Here is a 23023-nt window from a genome sequence, read left to right on the forward strand (position 1 = left end):
TTAAATATAATTATTAAAATATATTATTTAAAAAAATATTTAAATATCTTGGATTGACATGTAATATCATCAAAACTCCATTAAAATAATATGTTATAACGTACTAAACTTTCTAAATGAAATTTAATAAAATAAAATAAATTGTCTTGACATGAAATATATTTTCCTAAGGATGTAGTAATGTCTTAGAATATATTATTTGGTTAAAAAAGATACAAATTTCAAAATAATATCATAGTGTTTGATCAGATTGAGTCCGGGACAGCTTTCATCATTTGGGACTAAGCCCAAAAAATTATAAACACCCTTATATATTTAATAATATGAATAGGTTTATTATATATATATACTAGCAGAGAGGCTGAATAGCGGGGAATAGAAACATAGAATGAAGGTAGAAGAGAGAGAGAGAGGGAAGTAGAAACATACAGAGGTAGAAGAGAAGAGGAAAGGGAGAGAGATATAGAAAGAAAAAAGGAAAAGGAGATTTTATTTGAATCAAAAACAGGCTCTTCCCCCTTTAACTCCCTAGTCGACCCTTTGTTAGAGCACATTTTGACTCAATATATTTTTGATATATGCTTGGAAATATGCCATATTTCTATTAGTGTAATGCATACCAATCTATGCACATTCTTTAAAATGCACTTTTACCATGAAGTGATATCTGAACCGTTTGGTTGATACCTATAAAAAACCACAAAAACTGTGGGCTCTATTAAAAAACAAAAAAAACAACATCAAATGTTTTGAGGACATTAAAGGGTAGATGAGCTCGGAGGGTCAAAAAAATATCATAGGAACATGTTTAGTTAATTTTTACGTCTACATGCTAAATTTCAGACTGATTTGTCTTGACGATTTTGGATTCCATGTGTGATAAGACCAAAAAACAGACGTATCATATACGAGGGTTGTCTGAAAAGTTTCCGACCTAGTAAAGATACAATACTTTTTTTATTAATTTTATATTTTCAACATAGTCTCCTTGTAACTCTGTTCACTTCTCCCAGCAATGTTTCCATCTCTGTAACCTGCCCAAATAGTACTCGGCGGATTTTCCTGTAAAATAATTGTTTACAAAACACTTTTCTGCTTTTGGCTCAATTACTCCGAGTTGGATTGACTAAAATGCATCAAACTTTGACAAAACAAGCCTTTGTTTGTCTGCTATTGGTTGAATCTACTTAAAGGTTACACTTTCAAAAAATATATATATTAAATGACAGCTTGATACTCGATTTGATCCATTTTCACAAAAACGCTCATATCAACTCACTCAAACGTCTGTATAATACTAAATAGTACTGGGGGCTTGTTCTCTGCAAAATATTTGCTGACAAATGGGATTTCCTCTTCATTTGATGAAATCTTTGTACTCTACTTTTTGGAACGTATTCTTGTTTTAGGGATTTTAAAAGTGTATCCAAGTTTCATCAATAATAATTAACTGGCTCCAAAAATCGGATTTGTTGCTATTAAACTAAACCAACTGAGCGATACTCGATTTTGACAATTTCCACAAAAACACTAACATCAGCTCACTCATAAGACTATTACGTAACAACTACACCTCCAAAATGGCTAAAACTTTGGGGAGTAACTGTCTACAGATATTAGATAGATGTAACTAGCTTTTATTTACGAGGTCTGCCATCTTCATGTTTAGGTCGGAAACTTTTTAAACCACCTTCATATATAAGATATGATATATATATATTATATCAACCACTTCTAAGAGAGGCTAGAGACACCACTATATTATAGTCTGATATTAGGTTATATTTCTATAGCATTAAGTGTCAGTCTATCTTGCTGTGTTTTCAAAAGAGTTATATTAAGATATTTTATATACTCGTATGGATGTTCTGAGTAGGAGTATTGCCTTTACCCTTATCAAATATATAATAATTTTTGAGAAAAGGCACCTAGTTGAACAACTTGTACAAGAGAGTATCAAGACATAGTTAGTTTGCCTGCTACTACTGTATATGCATAAACACAGCTTTTTCGAATACAACGTTATGAAACTTTCCTCATACTCAAAAACCTCTGAATACCCGTTTTCCCTATATCAAATAAATTAACTATATTTTTAAAATAACATACCTTTATATATGAGACCGGCGGTAGGGACTTTTGACTATTAGCATGCTGTGTTGATAATGTGAGTAGACTGGTCACTCCAAGTGTCACACGAGCTGGCACAGCCTCTGGTTTTATCCAAAAGGATATCCATGACATCATGACGATCAAACATGTTGGAATATATGTATGAAATAAGTAGTAGCCAAGACGTCGACGGAACTTGAAAATTACTTCCAAACATGTAAAATTTCCTGAAAAACGAATAATGAAATGGTTATACAGTCACATGACTCATTTAACTGTACTTTATTTAAAAGGTAAGTACTTTGATACCCGGTAAGTTTGTCTTAAATCATTTCGCTTTAGGACATTTTGCCACAAGGATATTTCGTCTTAATATTTAAATAAATAAATGAGGTTTAAATGTCGTTATTGTTTATTTTTGTTAGAAATTAATGTTCCCTTTGAATTTTTTAAATACAAATATATATAATGTATATAACTATAAAATGCATTTAATGTTTGTTTTCTCTTCGAATAATGATGGAAGTATGCTCTTGCCACATAATATGCTTCTTAGTCAATCCATGAGTCTTTTCTAGTATGAATAATCCATCATGTCTAATGATAGTTACCAACAGAAAAGTGATAACCTATTCTTCGTTTCGAATAGTTGGTGTGTTTATTTATTTTTGTTTTTCTTATTAAATTAATTTAATTACATACATATTTTGTCTCTGGTTCGAATTCATTACATAGTGAGATATTGTTGGTGTATGCACTGACATTTTTAAGACATGATTATATCCTTTTCCCCAATAAAACAATCATTTAATGCGTTTTATAGTCATATACATTACATATTTTAATTAAAATAATCCAAGGGAACATCTATTAATAACATATATCAAGGCGAAATATCCTTGAGGCAAAATTGTCTTAATGCAAATTGTCCTAAGGCAAAATAGTTTAAGGGAAAATGTTTTGAGGCAAAATAGTTAAAGGCAACAATACCGAGTACCAAACACTTTATATATAAATGTGACTTTAGATGACGCTTAGCAACGAGTTAAAGTATTGCCTAGCTTATCACGTTATATTATTATATTTTCTTTCTCAAGCTGTTATTGGTATTCTTTAATTCTCGAGGAGAGAACATCTAACTATGGAGTAACTACGTAGAAGTCTTCTTATGAAAAACAGTAAGTAACACTGCAGATTTATGTTTTTGTCTCTAATATGAATAACTTTTGGAATGATAACATTATGTGAAAACGATATTTTAGAAATTGTGGTTTCATTTCATGCTTTGATCAAAGTCTTGCGTATGACTTTGATACATTCATAATTAGGAGATTTGATTAAAAAAAAAAGTTTCAAAATATTTTTTTACGGAAGATAACATAAAAAATATTACATAATATTGCATGTGTTTTGTCACAAAGGTGGACTCATATATAAAATATCTAATATCAGCCTTATCTCTATCTAAGAAAAACTCATTAAGAAATACATTTTCTGTGTGTTATTGTAAAATGGATATTATGTTCTTCGATTCTAATGTTGAACAATTCATAAATGTGGAAGGGTTATTTATATATTATGTTCCTACAACAGGAATAGGTTTGATAAAAACATTCAATGAAGATAATGAAAGGCATCCCTTTTTACTTTTAATATGTGTCAAACCCAAATGGTATCCCCAACAAAATCAACGACTGTTTTGTATTTTGTGTTCAGCTCTGTTCTTGTAACCATATTAGAAGAAATTCTTATTTGTAAATAAGGAACATCTTCACAGTCAAGAAACTATATATTATGTGCAAAATTTCAAGTCATTAATTATTTTTTTTTGTAGAAAGGTTGGGAGATCATTCAATAAGGATGGCTGAATCACGGTTGATTGAAGCTTTTTAACTGCTCGCAAAATAGTATGTTCTGAGGCTGAGTTTGGCTACCCTTGTTCTAATGTATATTCATAGAGCTGTTAATTCTAAGCACTTTTTGATATGTAAAAAAAGTAAACCGAAAATTGGCTGAGTGACCGTCACAATTAGAGGGATATTTGGAGAAGAGCAGCTTAGTTACGATTATGAAGCTATCAACTGATTTGATAGGAAGACAATAATGAATCCCACACCGTATCTACAGAGGAATTGAGCAGGAATGACTCCGATGTCGATTGTCAGTAAATCCTCAGTGTTAATTTATTTCATAATGAACATAGATGGGACTGGTTGGCTCACTTTTTGCAAAGTACTCAGCTTGTATAAGACATATTGAAATCTGAGTCACTTAAAACAGTTCATGGTACTTAAGATGTAATATAAATTTTAATGTTGAGTAACAATCTATCATTTATAAATAATTGTCAAAAATAAGAGCATTTATTAGTACTATTTATTTATATTGTATTTATTGAACCAAAAAATATTTTTTATGTAATCTAATTAACTTATAAGTATATATAATGCATTAAAAGTATTAAAATTAAAATATGTAGTTAATGTGGAGTTCCAAATTATAGGTATATTAACAAATTCTATATTTATGTTAACATTTAATTGCAATAGTAACTTTTGTAATCTTCTATATATATATATGATGGTAATGAATGGATTTTGCTGAAATTTTTAATGTAGATTTTTAAAGCTCAAGAAATGATTATGGTAACAATTTTTTTTCCTTTAAGGTCATGGGGGTCTTTAAATATAATTTTTCTAAAACCATTTTTTATGAGAAACAAACGACTATTTTATATAAAATAAAAAAATACAAAATTTTCATAATTATTCTCACTATATATTAGTATGTATCTTTATACACATTTTTCAAAGAGATTATAAGATTTATAGAAAAAAAAAAGAAGAGAAAATAAGACAAAGGGGTTTTGACGATAAAATGAAAGATGAGTTATTTCTTTATGTGCCAGGCAAGGCCGGACAAACCTACTTTTGCTCCTTTGAAAACAAGTTTACAAAACATGCAACGAGAATAATTCTTCAAATTTAATCGTCTTTATTTTTTGTTTTTTAAGAAGCAGAAAAGTTCATCATTAATTTTAATAGCTGCATGTCCTGGGCAACGCCAGACAAACCTACTCTACTCCCAATGAATTATAATTTTTTTTTTCAATTATAACTATGAATTTTTTATTATTTTGGCTTATTATTTTCAAAAAATATAATCTATCATTTGACAAAATTTCATAATGCTGGAATTAGTCCTCCCACAATGTAGGAATTTTAGAAAAATTATTGCTCGGCAAATTTTTTTTTATTTTTTTTATTTTCCTTTCTAAAAAAAGCCACACATTCTTGCACCGTACAGCCATTATTGTATTCCTTCATGCTGGGCTCAGGATCATTATATTACGACTCATGATGGTTTGAGTCAAGGGGATAAGGAAATGTGGCATCCTAGCTCGCCGAATATGAGTCCCTTGGACTACTATGTGTGTCTTTGAAAGATAGTTTAATAAACGTGCACATAACACTGTTGACGCCTTGAGGGCTTCCGTTCTGGAGGTAGTGGCCAAGATGGACATGGAGCTCCTTATCGAGATTTGTGACATGTACAATGGGCAGGTTGAAGCTGTAGGTGGCTGTTTTGAGTCATTGGTCTACTTATAATGGACCCATCGTACTCATGCAAGAGCCAAATATTTATTAATTGCAAAAATATTTTTGGGAAATAAATTATAATATACATTATCATTTTCTGGATTTAAGCACCCCTCCCCCTCTGTATATGACACCTAAAAGTATAATATAGAATAGATAGAAGGGACACTGTGTACATAATATATTTACATCTCCGCCGAATATGATAATTAAATTGTGTATATGTACCTTACTATAATATTAGGTAGGTATATGAATAAGATGACAGTTGGTGTCTAGATCAAATATGCATTTTTGAATAAATTATTATATTGAGAAGAAAGAATGTAGATGTTGATATGTAGAAGTGTATAAAATACAAAGGAAACAGATTTCATTATATGAATAACAAGTCAAATCCTCTTTAAAAATATATGTAAAATGGTGATGCAATAATGAAATCCTCAAACCATCAACATATTTGACTTTTATATTCTTAAATTACCATAAAGAAATATAAATAATATGTAGAATGAAAACATCGACAAAAATGAAATAAATAATCAATAGGCACTTATAATTTATTTCACATATTGAATAATTTTAAAGTTGTTACAAAGTATGTATTTAGGACATACTTAAGTATGTACAGGGTGCTGGAGAGAATTTTCCCCTGTGTTTTTTTTGCTTCGAAAATTATAAGGGTGTCCACAGGGAGGGATTAAGGAATTTTTGCTTTTTACTAAAAAATTTGAAACTATAATTTAAAAAAAAAAAAAATTTAATTTTTGAAATGTTCTCCAAAAAATTTAATTTTCTATAAGTAACTATGGATTTTTGAAATTTTTTTCTTCAAAAATTAATAATTGAAATTAAATTTTTAAATTTTTTGGAAAAATAAATCATATTGGAATTTAATTTTTGAAATTTTTTGGAAAAAAATTTAGTTTTTTGTGAACAGCAGTCAATTTTTTAAATTATTTTCAAAAAAATAATTTTGTAATAATATTTGAAATTTAATTTTTGAATTTTTTTTCCAAAAATATTTACTTTTTGAGAAAAATTTAATTTCTATTTTTTTTTCAAAACAATGTTGATTTTTGGATTTTTTTTTCAAAAAAAATCCAAAAATCAAGCCCCTCCAATGTATAATTGGGATGTCCCTGAACTATCACAAGTGTAAAAAAAGGCGGAACCAACTGAAAGAGTTAGTGTTTTTTTTAACCTTTTAAATTTTTAGAGTGAGGGCCCAAGACTTGTAATAAGTTACAAAAATGTGATTTATATGGAATGGAAAAGAGACGTTTCAAAACCAATTTGTGATATATTTAAATCCATTTTTCATTCACCAGTAATAACAACCTAGACTCACCGCCATACAGATTGGCTGCTACTGCAGATGAAGGCCGTGTCCAATATGGCAGCTTGAAGCAAATCCAAATTTGAAGCAGAGATACGGCATACATTCTTCTTCAAGACACCCCAAACTTCAAAATCCAGGGCTGCAGGACGGCCAAATGGAGGGAATCAGAAGCTAACCATATTGTTGCTGTTGAAGTTTTGGTTCTTCTTGGCTGTGTGGGCTATAATGGACTTCTTGATGCTGTAGGTATGTCTATATGGTGAGGTCAACGATCTTTGCAGCCTTCTCAAAACTGACCAATGTGAGGTGAAGGGGGGGGGGGCATCGAAGGCGTATTGCCTTTTTTGTTGTTTCTGGGGCATTGGGACTTTTAGAGACATGTTATAAAAACAAAACTTGCTTATTTGTTCTAAAACTGTCGTTTAGTTACATAATAAAAACTTGTAACTAAAAATAATGGAGACAAAATTGTAATTAAATGTTAATTCAAGTTTTGTGTACAAAAAATGAGTGCTTAGCCTGCAAAAAAGCAACTAATGTCTGATTTTCTTATCAATGATTTTTTCTCTCAAGAAGATCCTCACTGTGGACCAGGTTCCAAACTGCATAAATGACACATTTATAAATTGATCTCACTATACAAGGAAATGAAGGTCCTGGAATTCCTGTAGGCTGAACTCCATATTAATTATTGTTATTAAAGCCGTAGAACACGAAAATGACTATTAAACGTCCAACTTCCACAGGGTTGGCCTTTAAATGAAATAAGCTAGTTAGGTTGCGTGAATCTATATATTACAATTAATATTCTGTAGAAAGAAATTAAATCGTTTATATCTATCAATTTATCAATTATTTGGTATATGGCGCATCTATAAACTTGTTTTAAGACCCTCACATCTAAATTATTTTTTATATAAGTATATATTATTACTTAATAATTCATGAAGCGTTAAATTTTTTTCCCTGAGTATTATTGTAATCTGTATTCAACGCAACCTTACCAGTTTATTTTATGAAAATTCCTTAATTAATATTTTGTGATCGGATTCAATGCCAATCACGCAATAAATACCATCAATCAGCCACAATATTCACTTGATTTAGCTCTGTGTTACTTTTTTTTGTTCCCCAAACTTCAATTGCCTCTCCGTGGAACCTGTTTTGATTCTATTGAATCCATAAAACAAAATTCGTGGAAGGAGCTAAAGGCCATGCTAAAGAGGGCCAATTAGTTTTTTTGAGGACTGGGAAAAACGATGGCATATGTGTATGGCATCCAATGGAGATTACTTTAAATGCCAAAAAATAAATTTTAATGATTAAATGTGAAATTTGTATTTTATTTAACAGTTTTCGGTACTTTTTTGACAGAACGTATATAGTTCTTTCATGTCGATATATAGTACTGAATCGTAGCTATACCTTAAAAACTTGATTTTCTTAAAAAGGTTTTAAAGACCAAACCTGTAGAGGTTGAAAGATTTAATGGTCATTTTCGTATTCTACGGCTTAATGTGTGGGTTTCAACACGGCACAAAAATGCTGTAGAATAGTATTATCAGAAGAGGTTAATGAAACGTGTGTCTGATGCTAAGGCCAACTACTTAGTTTTGAGGTGGACTGTCTCGTCGTGGTTGGAAGTCAATAAGCCAAAAGAAAATTAATTACGAGCTCAAAATGGGGAGTTATTTCATAGAACTGTCTTTTTTGAAAATAAATCCAAAATTAAATTAAATTCCTATTAAATTAAAAAAAAAAAAGAAAATTCAAACATTAAATTTGAAAGTAAAAAAAAGTCCTTAATTCGGGGGGATACAGCCCCTCCATCTCTCCTCCTGCGGATGCCCCTGAGTTATAACGCCATTTATTTTTCAATAAATCTCAAGTACCCCTTGAAGTGCTTCCAAGTACCCCAAGGTGTTCGCATACCCCCATTTGAGAACCACTGCTCTGGAGTATGTAAAGTGTTTTGATTGGGAGGTCAAGGTTTTTAAGATGTCTTACGTGTAAGAGTAAGTATCATCAGCATCAGGGAACAAGTGAACAAGATTTACAAGGAGTACATCATCTACAAGACGTATGACATGTTTCTTTATCATGTAGATAATGTAATTACTTTTGAGGATGGTCACATTGCATGATACTAGTCATGACAAAGTAGAGCATTTTTGGTTAAAAGAGTTTTTTTAATACAAACTACAACTGTTTATTGATTGATCTCTCTTTGTCTGTAATATTTAATAAATCTAAATATTTTGTAGAAAAATACTCTTCTGCGTCCTTTATTTACAAACATTAGAGGATCAAAAAACTAGACGTACATATATGGTGCTTCAAAATAAAAATAATATTGAACAAAAATAGAGAAAAAGAGAAAATCCCAATTCATTTTGTTATTTCATATATAACGCCTACACCCAATGATTCATATGACCCACATAAATATAAATATACCAGGTCAACCGTTATTATTTACCCATTTTAACACACATACTATTGAAGTGCATGGCAGGATTCTGGATGAATTAAGAAACGTGTAAATTTAATATTAATTATTAATTGAAACTCAAACAACATGTTTAGGCAATTTATCAGCCCTCAGAATTGATGGTGAGCTCCAGGGGGTGGCAGAAGCTGCTGTAGACTTTCTGAATGTACTCGGCGCTCATGGAGACCCAGGTTTTTTTTGACGGAGGTCTTTAGGGCGTGGGTGCTGATCTGGCCTCTACTGCAGGCCTTGCAACCCAGGTGCCCTATGTAGTATATTTTAGTGGCAATAGTAATGGGGTATGAGCAGGTACTCCATGGTATAAAAACCAGGTATAATTGCCAACGATAGATTTGATCTATGGGAGAACTTTGTGTCCAACATTTGGACGTACTCATCATTCTTCAGCCTGTATCATAAAGAGAACCACAAAGGATTCATGGATACAATCAGGCCTAGCATCATCAATGAAGCAGGGTATTTGATGGTAGAGAGAGATATTAGTACTCCTCTGCTACATTCTGAAATGCCACTACTCGATCATTCTGCCGGTTCAAGAAAGGCTCAACATTAAATGCCTTTTCATCGGAAAATATCACAATGAGTTCACAGGTTCACTTAAGGTGGTTCAGGATCTTTTTTGTACACTCTAAACCGACTTTTCTCTGCTGTTCTGTCAACAAAGGCCGCAGATACCTTCCTCCTTCCTTTAGTAGAGCCCTGGGTACCACTGATGAGACTTGATTATCTTCTTGGGCATATACAAATGGAGGAATTCGGGTTTTTCTTGGAGGCTAACTTCAGGTGGTTCCTTGTTCCTTGGAGAGTGTCTGAGGTCCTCCCGACCTTCAACCGCATGATAGATTGTAAATCATCATCTTCAAGGCCCAAGTGTTCTCCCCAATGACCTTTTGGAGCAATCCCACGAGGAGGAGCACTAGGATCTCAATCCTCTTCTCGTACTGTGTGCTCATGGTGGTGACTAGGACAATTTTTTTCTTAGGAATCGATAGCTAATTATGTGTTCTACAACATTGTTCATCAGAATATTGTCAAAAATGACGCTTAACCACTCAAAATTTGCATTATAGAGATGAGTAAATAATAATGGTTTGCCCGATATACACCACTCAGGTACATATAACCACAGATCAGTATTGACATAATAATGCTAATACTAACCAATTTGATGTATGTAGAAAATACATTTAAAAAGTGCTTCTTCTTATTGTGTGTCAATCATGCTCAAAACAGCGATTGCTCATTCATTTTTTCCTCTTACAAAAAAATAAATTATATGGTATATAAACTAATTTTTCTCTAACTATGTGTAAAGATAAATGTCTTTTGTTAAAAATCTTTGTTTTCCTACTAATTATACTATTTCCCACAACTAAAAAAGGTAATTTATTGTTCTAAATTTAAGATACCTTACATTTTATCTAACTCTATGTGGGTATGGAGCTGGAATAAATACTCCAACTCCAAATATAATGGTTGGATCTTTTCATTGTCCAAACACTTTGCCGCAAAAAAATGATATATTTTTGAGGATGGCTCATACTATGTAATTATTATTTCCAATAACGCTAACCCAATTTTAAAAGATAAAATGTTTAATTATTTTCCACGAATTACAATCATAATTTTTAGTTGTACTAGCTTTTTATATAATATTTACTCCTACTCGAAAACATTTACAGATATCATGGGGCAAGGGTTGGGACAGCAAAAATAAATAAAAACTTTTGTCCTCATTACAAACTTAGCTACGCCCGTAAAATAAATTTGTTCGAAATTTGGATATTTTGAACACTCTTCAAGATATGAGAACAATAGTAAGGTCGATCATAATTTGTAAAATATAAACGAAAAATAGAAATTATAGAAGTTTGTGCCCTTATCGGTCAGCGGTTCTAACGGTTCAAGCGGTTCCGGTTCTTAAACTGCTAGAACCGGGACCAACAAAGTGAAACCGGTACTTTCTGTTCCTATATATAATATATATATATTAAAGAAATAAATTATATTTAATCAATAAATCAATTTTCAGAGTTTTTTTCCCTATAATTGGACCAGACGGTTTAAATAAAAAAAAGGGTAGGAGTGACGTAGATTATGGATTCAGGTCAGCTACTAAGCATGTTGTGTCCTATAATATGATAACTATAATATTTTCAAAGCCAAGGTTTCCCAAACTTTACTATACCAAGGACCTCTACACTAATCCACTTTTAGCTGAGGCCCCTTTATACGAAACATGTGTACTATGTATGTGTAGACTGAAAGCAATCCTCAATTCTCCATCTTCCTGCAGCCCCCTAGCCTTCCCTCATGGCCCCACTTTGAAAACTATTATCTTAAGCAACCTTAGTTTTCAGGGCCCCTGCTGGAATTTGGGGCACTGTGCACACAGCGTATTAGGTAGCTGCATCCCTATTTGCATCTAATATCCATTCCTGGACCCGAAATTTCTAGCGACGTCCCTTGTTTTAACTGCCTGTTAACTTACTGAGCCTTTATAAAAGAGAACCGAGACCGATAAAGCTGAAGCGAGACCAAAACAGTTGAAATGAAAAAACCAAGACCGATAGAACCCCTGAACCTGAACTAGGCACAACCTTGAAAATATATTATCTAATAATATTAGGCTTATTTTTAATATACTAATTATTTATAATGTACCGTTCAATTTTGATATTTTTCTTTAATCAGGTGCACAATCTTTCTTATCAAAGTTTTTCCTGTTTATTACATTGCCGAAGATGATCACTCTTTTCTGTAACAAAATTTGTGATATATATTACGGAAACTATCACCAAATTCGCATTCTTCCTTGATATTATGTTTTTTTTTAGGTATTCCAATTCCATTTTCTGATTAGTGGGAGTAGCTTATAAAAATTAATGGATTTCTGAATTCATAATTAATTTTTGTAGAATATTGTATATATATTTTTTAAAATATTCATTTAACTGGTTAGATGCAGTTGCCCTGATTAAGTATAAGTAAACATTGTAGTATTATATTTACTCCATCTAACCTATGAATCTTGTGTGAAGTCCATATACATATAATATATTTCTTTCTCTATGAATGACCAAGGCACGAACCTACGCACACTGAGTTCAAGAGAATAATTTCTTCTCAGCGCGTATTCCATGACCTATGTCGATTTTGTTGGTTTTATAAATCTATTTATAGAAACTGCTTGCAAATGAAACAATAATATATTCCATTTCTAAAAGTGCAGAGATAACTTCAACTCAATCATATATTTTAAGGAATCCAACATTTGAGATTTCTTGGTATTTGTCTTGAAGGATAAGTCTAATCGGCTCTAACTTTTTCAATGACTTTTATCTATTAATTGTTCTCCTTGAGACTCCAGAAAAACTTGAGTAAACTTTATATATTCTCCGATTTTAAACCCCAGAACTGGAGTTCTCACACACATTAAATGTTTAAGTAAAATATATGTTAAGAGTGAAAAAGCTCTTAAAAATAATATAACAACTTAACCATTCATAGTACGTTCAAGTGATTAAGTATATTAAGTTATAAAATGAAGAAGATAATGTTATGATGACAAATGTTTCGTAATCAGAAAAATATTTTCTCTTGCTTCTATCCTTTCCTTGTGTAATCCATGACAGATATATCAGGGCGTTACCTCACTAACTCGCAAAGGTACAAACTATTTTGTTGTCTACTGACGATGTTTCTCCATCATCTCCTCTAATGAGTGCTTTGAACGTTGATTAGAAATAGCTTATGTTAAGCTGAAAGTAATCCCCAAAAATTATTGAATAATAATTCCGTATTTGTGAGGAATTGGCCTACTACCAACTGACTTTGGGCCTTTCTTCTCTGTTTATTTTTGGAGAAGAGATTGTGGGATACAATAAAAGTAACGGCATAATATACTGGAATACCAAAAAGTTCTCAACCCAACTTCTCGCGAAAAAACAAAAAAATAACTTAAAACATAGAATATAAGGGCAAAAGCGTGCTCGTCCATGCTGATTGTTGAGTTATAAATGTTTCATATATTTTTATTAAATAATTACCTTTTAAATCCTATTTTTTTGGATCAACATCTCTTTATTTTTTCAAATCTGATAAAGAAATTAGATTTCGTACACTGAAGATTCTCAAAATTGAAACAATCTACCGATGATGATTTTAAACCAATCAGAGAGGTGAAAAAATATGATTCTTTACTTCAATTTAACCTGCATTTGGTGGCTTTATGTACACCATAATATTATTTTTGATTAAATAATAATCCCTCTTTGGTTTTATTAACATATCATACCACATATACTACGAGTACATAAAAAACCTAATAATTTAATGTCTTATGCTGTCCAAAAATATAATGAAATTAATGTTTGGTGATTAAGATCTTTATTACATAAAAAATATTTTATTATAATTAGTCATAAAGATAGATTAAGTTTTAGTGGATAATAACATATGATAAACCCATCCAATTCCCAAGTACTAGTACCCAATTAATGAGTTAAAAAAACGCTTATCTAGATATAGCTTAATCAATTTATGGGTTCTAGCATATTCATTTCTACCTACTCAGCACTTCTTCTACAATGTATATTTTCTCTTAACCCTAAAGTAATGGTGAATAAAAACGTTCTAGGTTGGTCTGAAAAGAATCCGTCATAAATTTGAAGATGACAGCAATTGTAAATAAAAGCAAATAACATTTATCCAGCATTTGTTGACAGTTACTCATTAATGTTTCAGCCATTTTGAATGCGCAGTTAGAACAGTCGTCTGAGAGAGTTGATATGAGCGTTTTTGTGAAAATGGATCAAATCGAGTATCAAGCTGTCATTTCAATATATATATTTTTTTGAAAGTGTAACGTTTAAGCAGATTCAAACAATAGCAGACAAACAAAGGCTTGTTACGTCAAAATTTGACGTGTTTTAGTCAATCCAACTCGGAGTAATTGAGCCAAAAGCAGAAAGGTGTTTTGTGAATAATTGTTTTGCAGAAAAAAACGCCGAGAACTAAATGCGTAGGTTACAGAGATAAAAGCATCACTGGGATAAGTGTGTAGAGTTAAATGGAGATTATGTTGGAAAATAAAAACACTCAAAAAATGTTTCCCACCTAACAAAGATATTAGTATCTTTGTTAGGTCGGAAACTTTTTAGACTACCATCCTATATTACCGTATCATTATTGGATTTGTGTTTGATATAACCTCATAGAATGCCTCATTTTCAAACCTTGAAATAAATATTTAACGTATTGTAAATCCATTTTCTACAAAAATGAAAAATATTTTTATTTTATATCATATTTGTCTTCTCTACAAGTCACAATAATCCTCTTAAAGTTCCCCTCACTTCCTTACTCCATCTAATTATATCGTAGTGTATCATCATTAATGCCACCTTAGGCGTGTGCTGGTTGTTTTAATTCAACGGTACCCAACTCCCGACCCGGGGTCCATTTATCAATCAGTACTGGATAGCACAATAATTAATTAGTTGTTTCTCTTCTATTTATTATCTAAATCTAGCACGCTTATAAAACTGGACTTACAACTTCATTTGCAGTTGGCAGGGCATGAAGAAAGTAATAAGTACGAATAATAATTTTATTGATTTTAGGGTTCATAATTATTTATTGACTCATTGGGTCATATTAAAAAGGTATTAATTCATGAGTACCATATGTATCGCTTCTGCCTTCTCCTCCCACTCTTACACAAATCCCATCTCTAATTATAGTTCTAGTCTAAGTCTATCAATCAGTCTGTTATTTTGAAACGACCGTGTTATCCTCACTGGGCGTCCATTTTAAACCAAGCCAGAAAAATGTGTAAAGGTTGTGGAGCACTGTTCTATATATCTGACAAATCTGTTCCAGATTTTTCTGTTCAGAATGTGAAATATTGCTCTATTTTGGTGTGGAAAAGAAAGAAGCCTCAATATACCCTTGTCCTTAAAATGATACAAATATTCATTGTAACAGGTTTGTATACTTCTGCTTGTTTAAATAATGAACCTGTCTTGTTTTAAGCAGTCTAACCCCACAGGAATGATTGTCAAAGCTCAAGAAAACAGTTGTGCAAAAAAAAAAAAAAAAAATATGCTAATGATTCTAAAACATCAATATATAAATTCATTTTTACCCATTAAGGCTCATTTTGCATCATCCTGTTATTTAATAGTAAAAAAAAACAGGTAAAAGTTACATTTGGTAGGTAGATATTTTTTATCGTTATTGACCTTTTTTATTGCATATTGATAATATTGATCGAACAATTTTTAAAGTACATACGAGTATATTGATACTGTTCCAATAAATTAGTTGTGCTATGTTTTTACTGATATATATAAAGTTTCGTATATTTGCAAATTATACAATTCATATCTGATTATAAGAAGAAATGAATGCATATTTTATGTAAATAGCCTTTTCATTGTAAAACTTTTCATCAACAAATTTGTTGGACATTATTAGTTCAGTTGTAAAAATAGACGAGTTTTTAATAACACCGACTGATGTAGATTATTACATAAGTAGGTGGGAAAAACAATTATATTAACTCATATCTTTTTTTATGAAATATTATTTTTGGTTATAAAATATTTATAAGTAATAATTAGTATGATAACTCTTAGCTACTTTCAAATTTTTGTAAACACATTAAGCATATAAATGAATCTACTGATGAGTACAATTTCATATTTTACCTCCCATCATTATAGCCAAGAGTAAGAATTTAATTGACAAGGAGTACTTCCTCTGCAAAAAGACTCCCCCCATTGATAAATACCGATCCCTAGTTATACAAGACCTTGGATTCCACACTCTAACAGGAGTTTACAATTATGATAATTGATATCAGGTGGAAATATAAAAATTACACACTTGTATTATATTGATTTGAGAGGTTCTATGTGTGAAAATTACAACTGTCTGTAATTGTACAATGACCATGTATCTCAAGCACCTGCTGCTTTTTGATTTTTTTTTTAGATCGGACAAGAAATGTCATCGCAGCGAAATTCAAGGCTTAGGGCATCAACTCTTTTTCTTACGTATCACACTCCAACAGAGGTGGTCAGGCTAACGGACATTGCTCTTAAGACCATCTAAAATGTTACAATGAGGCTAGAACACAACAAGACTATAAAAAGGAAGGATGGCTCTGGAAAAAGCCCATGAAATAATGTAATGTAATTGGAAATAAATATCAATTTTATTTCTTAATCAAAGATTATTATATTTCAAAACATCATTTTAATACAAATAAAATATATTCATTCTTTGACCTTTCCCTCACTGAGAAGAGATATAAAATGATCACACACCTTTTAAAATATAAATCATGTTAATGATCCATATTATTTAAAATATTAATCTATATTGAAGCTATCCTTCACCACAAATTCATTTTCACTGACAAACTTTACCTTATCTTTTATAATTTTAAAACCATTATGGATATATGTTCAATATCAATATCATGTCAAAATAAAGTTTTGAATCTAAAGAATAGAGAAACATGCCAAAATTGTATGAACTCTTTTCCAAAAGATTAAAACCTGATAGAGAAAAACTAATACAATTTCTTAAAGAGGGACTGAAATTCTACTAAATCTTGTGCAATATGATTTTAAGACAAAAAAGTATAAATGTTGATCAGTATAATTTTAACCCTGTATAACTACATATAAACTCCAAGAAATAACAATTTAGTCATATCAATTAGGTCGTTCAGACTTTTGCATGTAGTATCGTATGTGTAAAAAGCGTGCATTGTATAGAGTGTACCCCGATGTATATCATATACCTATTCAGTATCAAGACAAAGGGGGAGTATGATAAACCGGTATTACTGTATAATATTGCTTTCTGATGTATATCAAACTCATATACATTTACATTATAAGTTCAAAGCTGTATACAATATGAAATTTAAAAAAAAAAAAAAAGTAATGTGATATTTGATGATATGTAGCAGCGAGCTAAAGTACTCTATGCCTAATCAAATCATACTATTTTTTTCTCAAGTAGTTATTACTTTAATCTTTTATTCTTGAGGAGAGTAAGTTGAAGTAAAATAGTGTGAGTGTGCTCATGAAAAACTGAAAGTAACATCTAAAATTTGTAGGGGAGTCAGCTTCCATTTTATGAAAGCAAATTTTGTTGGTTCGATGAGGCTAACATAACTTTAGGTAATGCCAGTTAGTACTGTTAGGGTATCCATAAAATCATCAAAAACCAAAAGTTTTTAATTTTTTCCCTTTTAAATCCGCACATTTTTGTCAAAGTGTTTCATTAATTTTAACATAAATCTACAAGGAAATAAGGATCACATTTCCTCCTCGAAACTGAGTCCTACTTAAATTAATAATTGAACCAGCCTCAGATAAAACATTCTGAAACGCCTTGTACAAGGGATGTATCAGTCCCAAAATTTTGATGCCGCGTCTTGGACGCAAAAACTGAAATGGACTTTGATATATGACATCATCGCATATATATCAACTGTTGGGATCATCATTAATCAATCTCTACCATCAAGGATCCAATTCTCATAAAAACGATAAATACATCAATTAGTCGTAAATCAAAACTAATGGCAAATTATTATTATCGGCATGAAAGGAACTAAAAGTTTTCCAAAACTAATTCAATGGGTAAATTGAGGTACTTTGATTAATACTTGTGGAAATGATTTCTTGTAAAGGGCCTTTTGAAATATTGAAAGTTTTTAAAAGACTGATATCAGGTGGTGTTGTATCGGTCCTTATTAAGGACCGAGGACCGCAGTCCAGTCCGGTCCCATCCAGTCCAATCCCACTTGTCAGTCCTCAAAGAAGGTAAAATCGATCCCTCGTGACGTCAATGAAGGTGTTTTTCCTCTTTTTAATTATTCCGTTATACAATAGAACAAATCATATAATTAAATAACAATAATATAATATGTTCGTATTATAATAAAAAAATCATATTTTTAGCAAGATATGGTCAATAATCTTAATGCATATTTCATATATCTTATTGGAGTTAATAAACGATTGATACTTTTATAAAAAAATAATTTAAGAACCGCTCCCAAGCACCTACAGCCTTAAGGAAAGGTCCCAGGGTTTGTCCTGATTGTCCTAAAACTGGAATGGACCAAATGAATAAAGACCGACACAACACTAATAATAGGGATGGAAGCGTGAAATGAGATGGATTTCAAGGTCAATTTTAAGGACTGGTGTAACCAGGGCTTTACATTAACACTTGCCCGACGATACGAGGCAGGAAATTTTTTCTGTTGGAGAGGTTAATGCAGTGTACATAAATGCTGTCCCCATGGACAGGTGGTCTCAATTCTTGAGCAATTCACAATGTCTATAACTCTTTAAAGGAGGTCCTGGATATTGTGAATTGCTCAGTTGAGCTTGTTTGTAAGCTTAGGAGGTACATCAATTATGGTATGAGCCTTTCCAGGAAGTGGAAGATAGAACAAGATTGTCACTGAAGTCTTCTTTACCGGTGTGGCTCAGGGTGGAGGACAAAAAGTATCAGGAGGGTATGAAAGAGGTTGTTAAGCTCTGGTTGGATGTCAACTTTCCCTAAGACGATGCCCATTGGCAACAAGTCTTAGCACCTGGCCATAATGCCATAACAACTCAAACTTTGTGTAAGGAATAACTCACCGATTTCTGGCTTCTATAATTGTGGCCTCCCTATCAATCAGATTGCTCGCCACTGGACTATGGAACATGGGGCTTCATCAAGAGGAAGATCTGCAAAGTCCCCCCAACGCAATTTTGATTCCTTGAAGACCTTTCGTTGAGAAGGAATGTGCTAATATCTTAAATGCCAACATCATCAATGTATAAAAGGCCTTTAGGCCCAGATTGGAAGACATTTGTAGAAATAATTGATGATATTATGAGAGGTAGAATGCGTCAGTCATAAAAGTTACCTGCAAGGATGTCAGAACATACATAGAAGAAAACCCTTACGCACGTTCAAGGCCTAAATATAGGTATATTTTAAATATTTTATTCCAAGGCTAATGGATATCTTTTTAAGGAATTATGTTACGCCATACATAAAAGGATAGTAGGTTCCTTATTTACTTTCCAAAAGAGAAAAGTGTACGCGAAGTATCTTGACGCAAAGGTTGGTGAAGTTACGTCAATGTAACTAACATATATCTATAATAGGCGTACATTTCTGGACTTTATATCTTCTAACTGTTTTTAATATCTTCATTAAGTAAATGCATTTGATTAAACATGGAATGAAGGAGGGGAAAATGCTATCTTAGCCTCACTAATAAGGATGTAGAGGTGATTAATAAAGAAAGAAAAAGTTGAATTTGAAAGTATTGCTATATCTGAAGAAACTGATGTTACATATAAATATCCGGCTGAATTTCTAAATACACTGAATCTATTCGGTCTGCCGCCTCATCAACTTACACTGAAGGTAGCTATTATTGTTATTCTTCTTCGTAATTTAAATAGACCTCATGAGTACTGGATTAAATATTCTATAGTTTCATGGTATGCTGATTGAAGCTAAGATTATTACCGAGTGATTTTATCAGGTAAATACTGTTTTTACACTACGTGTACTTTATATCCGTATGATGATAACAATGCTATTAGATTTAAAAGCCTGCAATTGCCTTAAAAATTGGCATACAGTATAACCATAAACACTGTGAACGAATTTGTGGATGTCCTGGCTAAAATGGGATGCCAAATGACTTATCAATCACATATAGAAGTTCCGCAGACAACGTTAGAGGTAGAAATTAAAAAAATAATAACTGCCAAATATGAATAGTAATGGCAGATTGATCCAAGTTGCCGTCAAATGAAACGGTTATTTACAAGTCCTAATCATGGATGAAAATTGCAATAGTCACTTATTAGAACATCTCTCAAAATTTTGTGAGATTTATTTCTGGCCATATTTCAATGAAAATACATCTAAAAAATGGGATTAGTCCATGAGTACTCATGTAGACTATGTAAAGAAGGATCATAGTCTCTTATCCATTTCCTGACAGAATGCAACGCTCTTGCCAGGGCAAGAAGAAGATAGAAGGAAAATTATGATGACGTTTATGGGAGTAAAAGTGATGTACAGAGTTTCATCAAAATTATCTCGGGCACTAAACACTTTGAGGATGTTTCTTAGACGATGGCTGCTTGTAATCTCCACGATAAAAACTGTTTTATTAATTATTTATTTTTTAACAATATATTATTTATTTTATTTTAGTTTACTTTATTTATTTTGTTTTTATGGATGGTCGATATTTTTATTGTCTGTGTTTTTGGTTTTGTTTTATTATTACCTTCTTACTTTTTTATTAATAACCTACATTTTTATAAATGTTCCTTTATTTTTGTGTACAAGATGATTAAAATGTTTAAGTAAAATATATCCCACCTCAAGGATATATCCATTACGGGTGGCTGTATTAAATTGCTGTGTCCATGACCAATGCAAGGTGCCTCCGTGTTTATGCTCCATGGGGAAAAAAAAAAAAAAAGCCAAAGGACAATCACTTTCATTCGTGGGATTGTATTTACCAGATAAACTATTCTGCTCTTTCAAAATGTAAAATTGACCTGCGAGAATATTTTATTTTGGACAATAATAAAATTCGTCTAGAGATAATTCAATCAATTTATTAAATATCCTAAGAGTATTTAAGGAAGCTTTACTTTAGACTTTTTATATCAATTTAATATACATTCGAATAAAGTACATTTTATTTTATATTTTTATTCTTCGTTTTTTTATTATATTACAATTAACATACTTATAATCAATGAAGAATGGGCATGTTAAAAAATAGAAACTGAAAATCAAAGTGGTAACCCTTTTAATTTGAAGAATGCTTAGGACGGGAGAAAGAATAACACTCTTGACGTTTCATTAGCATAGCTACAATCAGCTGTTACTAGGGAGGTAGGCAAAAAGTATACAAACTAGGACATTGGCGATAATTACTCCAATGTTGATTCCCAATTTTACTCTGAGTCTAATAAGGAAATAAAATTATAACTCCACAACAAATCTTCAAGATTACGTACTTTTATGAGAACACACGAATGTTCAATCAGGGTTTGAATATGAATGAATATATTTTGAAAAGGATATTCACAACTCAGGAATAAAATAATAATGACTGCTCCTAAGGAAAGAAAATTTATTCTCCAGATTACCAATTTAAAAAAAAAAAAAAAAAAACGAGCCAGCCAAAAATTACACTGGATTTTCATAAAATACTTATTATTATTATACACACTTTAATATATTAAAAAAACTTGGCAAAAATAAAGTATGGGTACGTCCTAGTGGGATACCATATATTAATTTCTAAAATCCTATTGAGTATGCATGTTACAAAAGAGGGAGTGCTCTAATCTTTTGTCTCCCTCACGTATGGTGACGCCATCAATATATACATCTTTTAAATAATAAATTTGATTACTTTTTGCTAAATAAATTACAAAAAAATTACCTAATAAAGTTTTAGAAGGTTTAAACTATCTTAACATTGAAACAAATCAAGAAAAAGTCGCAATATACAACTTCATTTAATAACTTAAAATGAACTCCGAGTTGGCTCCGACGTTTTGGCCCAAAAAGGACCCTACTAATTAATAAAGATTATTTAAAAAAATAAGTATAAAAAATAATAGACAGAATAAGTTTTTATGAGCTAAAGCAGTTTGTAGTCCCTAATAAATTGAGAATGTAATGAACTACATATTTGTGTGGTAGTTTGGGATAAAAAATCACTCCTTCCAATAGACAAAGAATTTTTTTGAAAACAATTAAGGAACCTTGAATATTTTTCTGTTCATTTGTGAAAAAAAAAAAAAAAAAAGAAGTTGATTCACGTTATCAGTTTTTATGAGATGAAGGAGTTTGTTGCCACTAATAAATTATGAGAGTAGTGTCATGTTTATGTTATGCTCATTCCTTTCCGGTCACTGAAACTCATACAATTCACATCTAAGAAAGTATAGGTTCCATGATTATAACTAGGATAGTCATAAATGATGAGATACATAAGTTGAGTGCGAGAATAATATACAGCCTCCGTGCGTCATATTTAATACTCTAGTCTTAAGAAACCAGTTCTTAGTGCGTGCAATTCTTGGAGAAGACGGATTTAATTCTCGACCATGAATCTCCGGATTTCTTAGGCAATAGACAATGGATTTTAATAATTGAGGTATTTATTGGAAGAGAGAATCCATACACAACGTAGAACCCCATTTTCAAATTTATATTTTGATTTTTTTCAGACTGTGTAAAGTACCTAGCTTGAGTCAAACGAATAATGGCAATGCGCCTTACTATAGGCTCATATCTCTTTTACAAAAATTGTTTAATGAATTTACTGCATTTTGTATATGTATAATTATCTAGATATATACTTAATATGTTAAATTT

General features: G+C 31.4%; 1 protein-coding gene and 1 long non-coding RNA gene across 2 annotated transcripts in view; one reads left to right on the forward strand and one right to left on the reverse strand.

Annotated features, from left to right (window-relative positions):
- The window catches only part of LOC121128289 (glycine receptor subunit alpha-4), a 174890-nt gene that overhangs the window by 5286 nt on the left and 146581 nt on the right, over positions 1 to 23023 (reverse strand). The window contains exon 7 of the mRNA XM_040723870.2: positions 2110 to 2339. Within this exon, the coding sequence (XP_040579804.2) occupies positions 2110 to 2339 (230 nt within the window). The remainder of the gene's footprint in view (positions 1 to 2109; positions 2340 to 23023) is intronic.
- Positions 18088 to 20824, forward strand: LOC121128290 (uncharacterized). Its single transcript, XR_005868126.2, has 2 exons — positions 18088 to 20147; positions 20209 to 20824. It is a non-coding gene; the product is annotated as an uncharacterized lncRNA (long non-coding RNA).

Source organism: Lepeophtheirus salmonis, chromosome 13 (genome assembly GCF_016086655.4).
Source record: "Lepeophtheirus salmonis chromosome 13, UVic_Lsal_1.4, whole genome shotgun sequence".
NCBI classification, from domain to species: Eukaryota; Metazoa; Arthropoda; class Copepoda; order Siphonostomatoida; family Caligidae; genus Lepeophtheirus; species Lepeophtheirus salmonis.